Source organism: Diadema antillarum, unplaced genomic scaffold (assembly GCF_040938485.1).
Source record: "Diadema antillarum isolate AM-2024a unplaced genomic scaffold, OU_Dant_1.0 seq00000076_RagTag, whole genome shotgun sequence".
In the NCBI taxonomy this organism is placed as follows: Eukaryota; Metazoa; Echinodermata; class Echinoidea; order Diadematoida; family Diadematidae; genus Diadema; species Diadema antillarum.
In genome coordinates, this window is record NW_027271170.1 from 301,446 (window position 1) to 311,046 (window position 9,601).

The window sequence follows — 9,601 nt, forward strand, 5'->3', positions numbered from 1 at the left end:
ATACCCCCGTCCATTCTCCCTCTTACTACCCCACCCCATCCCCCCTCCCCCTTCCAAAACCCCCATCACAACAAAACCTCAAAAGCAACTGAAACCTGTGTGTCCTGACTTACATTATAACACTTAATACGAGTGCGTGGAAAAGGCATTTCCTGGTGGATGTACGGCAGACCATACTCTGTTAAATAAACGCAAAGCAAATTCTCAATTCTTTTTCCAGTTTTCCCGCGCCGATCGACCAACAACACTGTTTATCGGCGATAAACACTGTTTATCGAGCGATAAACACTGTTTATCGAGCGATAAACTCTGTTTATCAAGATGAAGCTCTGTTTATCACACTTTTATCAACTGATAAACAGAATTTTTCTCGATAAACACCGTTTATCGGCGGTCGATAAACAGTGTTTATCACAAAAAAACTCTGTTTATCGGTCGATCGATAAACATAGTTTTTCGTCGATAAACACTGTTTATCACTTGGTCGATAAACATAGTTTTTCTCGATAAACACTTTATCACTTGGTCGATAAACATAGTTTTTCTCTGTTGATAAACAGTGTTTTTCGTTCGATAAACACTGTTTATCGCCTATAAACAGTGTTTTTTCAGTGTTTATCGCCGATAAACAGTGTTTTTCGGCGATGAACAGTTAATCGGCATTATTGATCAAATGGCGCGCCATATTTGTATGGTAGCGGAAAATCGCAAAGAAACGGAAAATGTTCGGAGTGGTCACTATACCATGGGGTCAAAACTTCAAGGTCACACAGAATTTGCAAGGGTCAACCGATTATCACCAAAATCTAATCGATTCTTTCCTGTCATTATCCAAACATTCCCTGAACATTTCGTGCAAATCCGTTTACCCGATCTCTTGTTATCTTGTACACAAACAAACAAACAAACAAACAAACAAACATACAAACAAACAAACAAACAAAAAACAAACAAACAAACAAACAAACATACGGAACCCTTTACATAACCCCCTGCCGATTACATCGGCGTGGGTAACAAAGCGATCGTAATAAAGTGTGGGTCCCACACTTTATTAGAATCGCTCTTTTTTGTGTGTGGATATCTCAGCCATTTCAAAACCAATTTTCATCAAATAAACGTTAAATTCCTCATAGAATTATGTGCTCTTTCATATTTCATAAGAGGTTTCTTATTATCTCACCAAAAATGTTAGAAACCTGAAATTAGGTCTCAACCAAAACTGTACGACCCCTTTAAATTATGCTCATATTTGCTAGTGTCTCTCAAATAATGCGTTTCCATTGCTTCGATTTACTATGAAGGTTGATATACAAAACAAAAAAGGCATTAAAGTCTTTTTACAACGAATCAAAAAGAACTGAATCCTAGTGAAACATCTTAGTTCTATTTGATCATGCGAAAAGTGCATGCTTTTGTTTTATCACTTTTCCTTGACAAACTGGAATTTGTCTCCCCAGCCAATAAGAAATGACACCCTTCCACTATATACCATCTTCCAGAGTACACGTATAGCAATGATGTGTTAGGAAGAGCATCCATGACATCGGCAGCGGAATGTGATTACAATGATTTGAATGAGTTTTTTATGATTATAAATTCCTGAAGGAGTTTGCGATCCTCCGGTATGACATGACTCCACGTGGTGTTGATCCTGACGAAGACAAATCCTTCAGACGAGGAGGTGTGACGTTAAACCCCCTTTCAGGCACTGACGGTATACTCATCTCAGACTTGAGAGATAAAGGTATAGTATGATATAGATTAGCCATCACCTCAGCCACTACTGGAAAGAAAATAATATACATGGATTTACATCTTAAAATGTTGGTATTGTCTTATTCGATTTAGTTACTGTGCTTGCCTCCCTTACAAATACCTCGGAAGACACTAGATGTTATTCTGCAGTTGCTAACAAATTTTGAAATAGAACATATCTGTTTAACCATTCGGTATAATTATATCAAGTTGTTTAGGAAAATTCAACTAGACAGTGATCTGTCCTTCTTGTTTATTAAATGTAGTGTAAATACTAAATGTGATAAATTTTCTCCTTCACTCAAAACGGTCATTAAAAATGACTTTAAGTTGTCTTAAATTATATGCGTTTGGCGGAAATCAGTGATTCTTGCCATTCAAGTAGTTTTTGACTGCATTTTCATAATCTGATTTATACGATGGCTGCCCTCTGACGCTTCCGAAAACAATCATTTCTGAAAACATCATCCAGTGCATTGTTCCATAGTTAATCATTCTTGTCATACCAAACGATGTATAAAAGATGATGATGAAGGATCAGCGGACAACAATGTTTCTGTAATATCAGCTGCAATATCTGTCAGATCAATTTCTGGGTATGTGTACATGGGTTACAGTTTGTTATTCCGAAGATTCATTATTCCGAACATTGCCGAAGGTTCATTAATGCGAAAATGAAGGTTCGTTATTCCCAAGGTTCGTTAATCCGAAAGTGAAATAAAGTTCGTCATTTCGAAGATTCGTTATTACGCATCGTCTTTACCTTCTCGGATTAACGAACCTTCGGAATAACGAACCTATTTTCATTTTCTGATAAACGACTCTTGGGAATAACAAACCTTATTTGATTTTCTACTAAACGAGCCTTCGGAATAACGAACATCACTCTTTGTAGATGTTATCTATTTGCAAAAATTCGCCTTCAGCAGCCTTCAGCCTTTTCCTACTTGTGTCTTTTGGCTCCCAGAAGAGACTAAGGATGACCTGAGCCAAGTTGACGTCACCCGCTACCTGGAGATCGATGTTGTAGGGCGCAACAAGGCCAAGGCGGTTCACGATCCCATCTTTTACCCGGTCGAGAATGCCGGTAGGGATGACACGTACATAGCAACCAATCTGAATGTGTTAAACAACATCACCCTGACATTACCCGGTATTCCGCTCCTGACACACGCACAACATCTGGATAACTCGCTCTTCTGCAACCGCGAAACTTTCCTGGATGATGGGCGAGACTGTTCGACACAAGACTGCGAGTGCATACATACCCTGAGTTTTAACCAGAATCAGGTGGGATTTCCTCCTTTGTTTGTTTGTCTGTCTGTCTGTCTGTATGTCTGTTTTTTGTTTTGTTTTGTTTTGTTTTTGATGGCCGAATTAGAGGTAGACTAGACATATTTTATATCAGTGGTGAAATATGAATGATAGTAAGAGTTTGATGTTTGATTTAAAGAATATTAAAGCAAGTTTAGAAATGAAGGAATTTCGGGTTTTAAATGTGAAGGATCATGAGCGTCTGTATTCAGTCATCAACAGAAACAGTCAGAAACAGTCGATCATGAGGTGTGGTATGTCTGCGGCTTCCCTGGACATCCGGGATTTTCTTATTAAACGGAAAGCATCTGGTCAGGAAGAGGAATAAGAGATAATAAAGCCGAAGAGAAATTACATCGTAGGATAAGAGAAAGAAGTGCATTGAGAGTCGGGAAAATGAGCGAACAAAAGATCAAGAGATCTCGTATTAAAAAATATATATATAATAATAATTAAAATATATGAGACTGTGGTGCTTGACGTTTCGGACAAATTTACTGTCCTTCGTCAGAAGTGTCAACCCCCGGTGTCCAACAGTGTCGGAACTTCCAAGCAATAAAAAAGTCAATTCAATTCAATTCAAATGAACTTATTGGGAATTTTATACTGTCATTTATTTTTTATTTTCACGATAATAAAACATAACCACAGTGTGTACATCCGAACAAAGCTGAGAAATACGTGTACAGACTGAAGAAAAGAATAAGAGAACACGTCAATTGGGAACCACTCGGGATAAAGCGAATCAAATGATCTGACTGAATTATGGCGCATGTACCGTATTGGGAATGTGAATGCTGAAGACTGTCGTCAAATAAGCACATAGCTTGAAGATCCGACAGCCTTAAAGTCTCAGTATTATTTTGGCAATTATGTTTTGGGTCTTCGTCGTTGTTTATCCTCGTTTTCTGTTGTTCTCGCATCTCTTTGTTTTGATCAAGGTTGTTGAGTTAGTGTTTATCAACAAAGGAACAGGTGTGGCACATCCTCTTCATCTCCATGGATATTACTTCAGCGTTCTAGGGATGCACTCATTCTCCCTACCATTCACCACGGAAGACTTTCAGAATCTTGACCAAGAAGGTTGGATTATCATTTACTCTTTTGTTTCTGCTCTGAAATCTATCAATTCTATCAGTCTATAAGTCTTTGATCGCGTTGGGTATATTGTTCTTCTGTTGATTTGGTGCTTTCCTTCCGTGCAAAGTATCTTTGAATATATTTGTAATCCTCATTACTATTAAATGCATATATATATATATATATATATATATATATATATATTATGTATATATATATATATATATATAGATTATATATATATATATATATATAGATTATATATATATAGATTATATATATATATTTCATTCATTTCATTTTATTTCATTCTCCTTTTTCCAACAAAACACAACACAGTATGAATTAGGTTATTATCACAATCGTATACACACAACTTACAAAATGATATCAAATGATACAATAATAAAGTAACATTTTATGTATACGCAAAATAATACGAGTCTTTGTTTCAGTTGAAAAAAAAGGAGAACTGAGAGGTCCACTAAAAAGCAAGCTTGTAGATTGTGAACCACTCAAAAAACTCTAACTAAATACTTATTTGTATATGCTGGACACAAGTATGATTTACACAAGACGGAAACAAACGGGAGACACACAATAACATGACACGACTAGACAGAAAGGTGGAAAATGAAATAAAGGAAGGAAGAAAGAAAGACAATGCCTACACGCTGATCAAAGAAACGAAAGAGGGAATTGAAGAAATTCTTTAAACAGCCGGTGGTTGCATACAGCTGTGTAGAAATTATAATGGCTATTTCATGAATTAATGAATTCAGAAATCAATTGATTGATTATATATATATATATATATATATATATATATATATATATAAATTATATATATATATATATATATATATATAGTGTGAAAAGAAGAGCCAGGTGGACGTCCACCTGGCTCTTCTTTTCACACTGAATGCAAATAATGAAGGCCATACACTGGTACTGTAAAAGGTCGATACCCCTTCTCACAGTCTATATATATATATAATCTATATAATCTTATAAAACTATTTGTACCACAATCCTCTCACTGACGTCACTGGATGCCGTTGGGGAACACGACGTTCAGTTGCAGTTACACAGACGTAATGATGTGATACAACAACCGTTTTTGCAAGTTATATTGCTTGCATAAGTGAGATAACCAAGTGAGGAAGTTTACCATATAGCGTTAAAATACAGTGCATAAGATACAAATCGATGAAGGAATATTTAGCCGAGTTAATGCTTGAGACGGTTAACTCATGAAAACACGCAAACACACGCCGCCTGAATCTCTGTTACATGAATTGAACGCATATATCTTATATACATTGTTAGGGAAAACGTGAAAATGGCCATGATACTTCGACAATATACTGTTTTTAACTGATTTGAAAATATCAAAAACATTACTTCTGAGAAATTTTGGATGCCAATTGGATTTTCCTTCATCAAGACACTTCCAAATTAAGTACCATAGGCCTGTACAGAGTGCTTAATATCAAACGAACTATTGTTACGTAGGGCAAACAATTCACTTTGTCGGCGGGCATTCCTTTACACGTGTCTGACTCAATCGGTCCATGAATACTGCAGGAAATATACGTCGCAACTTTAACAATCCACCGCGGAAGGATACGGTGATGATACCTCCAGGGGGCTATGCGGTGATGAGGTTTCGCGCCAATAATCCAGGATGGTGGCTCATGCATTGTCACTTCGACACACATTTATTGGTGAGAGTAATTTACACTTCCTTTACCCATTATTAGCATTTGAACTATACATTTACAACACTGATAAATTCTGGTGTCAATGCATTTCGATTTGCTCTTCTAGAGGGCTTTTTACACTTGTAAATTTTTGCTTAGCCCCGGACCAACGGTGGGGCTAAGGGGGGGGGGGGGGGGGGGGGGCCTTAGCCCCACCGTTGGTACGGGACTATCCTTAGCCCACTTTCTGTTTACACTCGTTTTTGCCAAAGTGGGCTAGCCCCACCGATAGTACGGTACTATCTGGCCCTGCAAAATAGCAGGGGTTAGCACCGCAATTGCGGTGCCAAGCAAGTGAGTGTAAACAGAACGAAAAAATAATCCTGGGCTAAGCGACGGAGACGAAGTCCGACCCTCACTGACCAATCAGAAACGAGGTAATCAAGTGCTGCCGGTGCGTGCGTGTACGTGTACAGTACACAGCGTAATTATGAATATTCATGTGGTTTGGAAAGTCCGGGGCTAAGAAATACGAGTGTAAAAAGGTCAGTTTTCTCCTTAGCTCCGGACAAGAGATAGTACGGGACTAATTGGCGAGTGTAAAAAGCTGAAAAAATTGGTACGGGACTAACGATAGTCCTGGGTCAGAGAAAGTCTGGGGTTAAGAAACACAAGTGTAAAAAGCCCTTAGGATAGTCTCATGGAGAAAGGTTATAGTTCGATATTCCGAACATTTGTTGTTCTGAAAATGAAGTGAGGTTCATAATTCCGAAGGTTCGTTCACCCTGAAAGAAAAGGAGAAAGGTAATAATAAAAGGGTAACATTTTGAATGTTGTCATCCTTCAAACTTTTGTTGAGTGCAACTGTTAAATTTAACCTTCAAAATATTGAACAACCGTTTCAGAAAGAGTAAATCTAACCTTTTTGCGAACCTTCGGAATAACAGACCTTATTTCTTTTTTGAATTAGCGAACTCCCGGAATAACGAACATCATACAGAGAAAATTGTTGTAGGTATTTTCTTTTGAAAGGTTTTCAGCCTTTGTCTTCATTGATACCGTATGATAAAAGTCGAGTCAATATAATAGATTGATTTTTCTGATTCCAATTTAGAATATTCGCATTTTCAAGTGTGCATTTTTTCTCTCTTATAATCCAACTCATAAATATATCTTTCATGGAATTTATGATGGCTTTAACAGAAAAGACCTTACTACTGTGGATACTGTGACACAGTATCACACTCCCCTCTGTGATTTGATGAAAAACGCTGAGGAATTTTGCCTTTTTAGATTATTAGTAGAATTTAATACCTAAATATGTTTAATCATGGGCGACAACTAGATGTGTTATAGAGATTTGGACCAGTAAGACGAATGGACATTTTATGTGCCCCTCGTTGGTTGGTCAATAGCACCACTGTTATTTCAACATTTCAATTTCAATTTCAATTTCTATTCTATTTTCGTAATTCTCGATGGAAAATACATGATATATAACACAATATAATAATACAGAATGTCTAGCTTGGATATATCTATACATAAAGAAATATATAGGAATACAAACATAATACATAGCGGTCGATATGTCATTTTCAATCAAAGTAAAGGATGCAAAGAGAAATACAATGGAACCTACTAAAAAGCAAAGCTTGTTGAGTGTGGGGAACAGGATGAGAATCACGGGTACAATTAAAGACCAAAAGTAAGGATAAACACAAGATAATGACTATTAATACTCGGGGATACAGAAAATTCTTCTGACATAATGAGTGTGATAAAATGAGAACAAGTAACCACATGCTGCACACTATATATCAGTTGCTCTATAAATAGCCATTTTGACATGGGAGTGATAATATTATGAATACGACAAAATTTTAGGGTTTAAACATTCCGGCTTCCACAGACACGGGGAAAGATTCGAAAAATGGAAAACATGAATCAATTGCAATTCCTTTATGTGATATACCAGCCAGCTGCAATGCCGCATTAAAAAAAAAGGAAAGAAAGAAAGAAGGGGAAACTATGACGCTATGCGACACGACCGAATGTCTTACTAGAAGTGGAAGGAAAAACACCAATGAGCACACCAATGAGCAGGAATTTGAGAGAGCATGCAAATAAATGTATATTTATATGCATTAAGTCTGTTCACATGCCAACACCCGTGTAGTATAACAGAACAATCATTAGCATGATAAAAGGAATGTTAGTGCACTTGTGTGTTGTAGCTGTTCAACATTTATTGATTTATTCCTCAGAATATCGTAGTCATATCTTGTATCATAACTATCATGACTATAATATATTCATACTGTCGTTAATTTGTTAACAGCTTGGTATGGGACTGGTAGTTCACGTCGACGGTCCACTGTCTTCGCCACCCGATGATTTACCCATATGCACTAACCGGCCTCCGCTCTGAGAAGGACGGGGAAAAAACCAAAGGACTCTTCTTTAAAGAACAAAATCACTGAAATGTACTGGTTAATTATTGAGTGAATGCAGCAATAACAAGTATATATACACATCAGTGAAAGTTTGAGGAAAATTGGACAATTTTGTTCAAAAGGTATGCATTTTTACACTTTAGTGCCGCCAATGCTGTGTGAGAAGACTTCAGCAGTTTGTGACGTCACTGCAGGAAAGCGAATATAACGAAGATATAAAAAATCAACATATTTTCATATCTATCTATTATATGTGAGATAAATGAGATCACGACAGTGCTTTGCACTGTCATCCCTGATGAAGAGGAAGGATCGTCGAAAATTCGGATTTTTCATCAAAATCAAGATTGGCATTCAATGCATTCCTCTGTTGTGACATTATTATTGATATACACACACACACACACACACACACACACATATATATATATATATATATATATATATACATATATATATATATATATATATATATACATATATATATCAATACATATATATATATATATATCAAAATAAAAGGGGCAATAAACTTACTTCTTTCAGGAAGCAGAGGGAACAATATTACCCATAACATATGTCAGTAACAAGTCGAGGGAATGTGTAATTTTCGTGAGAAAACGAGATTTGTGGAATTTCCTTTGTATCTACTTTATATAATCTGTCTTAGAGTGATATCACATACTGTTGAAGTCTTCTCATCCAGTGATGGTGCCATTGAAACTGTAAAAATTCATAACTTTTGATTGGATTGTTTCATTTTCCCCAAACTTCACTGATGTGTTCTATAGTATCATTGCTGCATTCATTTAATCCGCACGTGTATTGTGTGGTGAACTTGCTCTTCAATATCTAAGGATTTGTGAAAATGATGTGATACACTTTCGAGTGTAGAAAATGACAATTTTCTTTAGAAGCGTTTATCAACCATCAGTCACTGTGATGGCACAATTTCATATATTGTCAGATTTTGCTGACAGATAATGTTTATATACGGTCATATGATGTTCATAAGCGTTTAAAAAATCGACTTTAGAAGAGCTTGCTGTCATTGTGAAGAGCTCTAGATTTAGATTGATGTGCTTCATTATTTCAAAAAGGACTTTATTTCTGCGCTGTTAATAGATAAGTACAGTAATTGATATTTCACAACATAGAGTTCATTATACTGCTGAAAGAGATTGATAAATTGAGTTACAGAAGTAATAAACTGTAACTTGAAATAAAGATATATAAGTAGACTTAAGCTAATATTGCAGTTTGAGGGAACACAGGTATCGGTAACAACAG

At 36.4% G+C, this 9,601-nt stretch overlaps 1 protein-coding gene across 1 annotated transcript in view; it reads left to right on the forward strand.

Moving 5' to 3' along the window:
- LOC139726062 (uncharacterized) overlaps window positions 1-8,324 on the forward strand; it is a 31,527-nt gene extending 23,203 nt beyond the window's left edge. The window contains exons 6-10 of the mRNA XM_071637145.1: window positions 1,609-1,747; window positions 2,726-3,048; window positions 4,014-4,155; window positions 5,740-5,879; window positions 8,197-8,324. Coding sequence (XP_071493246.1) covers window positions 1,609-1,747; window positions 2,726-3,048; window positions 4,014-4,155; window positions 5,740-5,879; window positions 8,197-8,286 — 834 coding nt within the window. The 3' untranslated portion in view covers window positions 8,287-8,324. The remainder of the gene's footprint in view (window positions 1-1,608; window positions 1,748-2,725; window positions 3,049-4,013; window positions 4,156-5,739; window positions 5,880-8,196) is intronic.
- The last annotated feature ends 1,277 nt before the right edge of the window (window positions 8,325-9,601 follow it).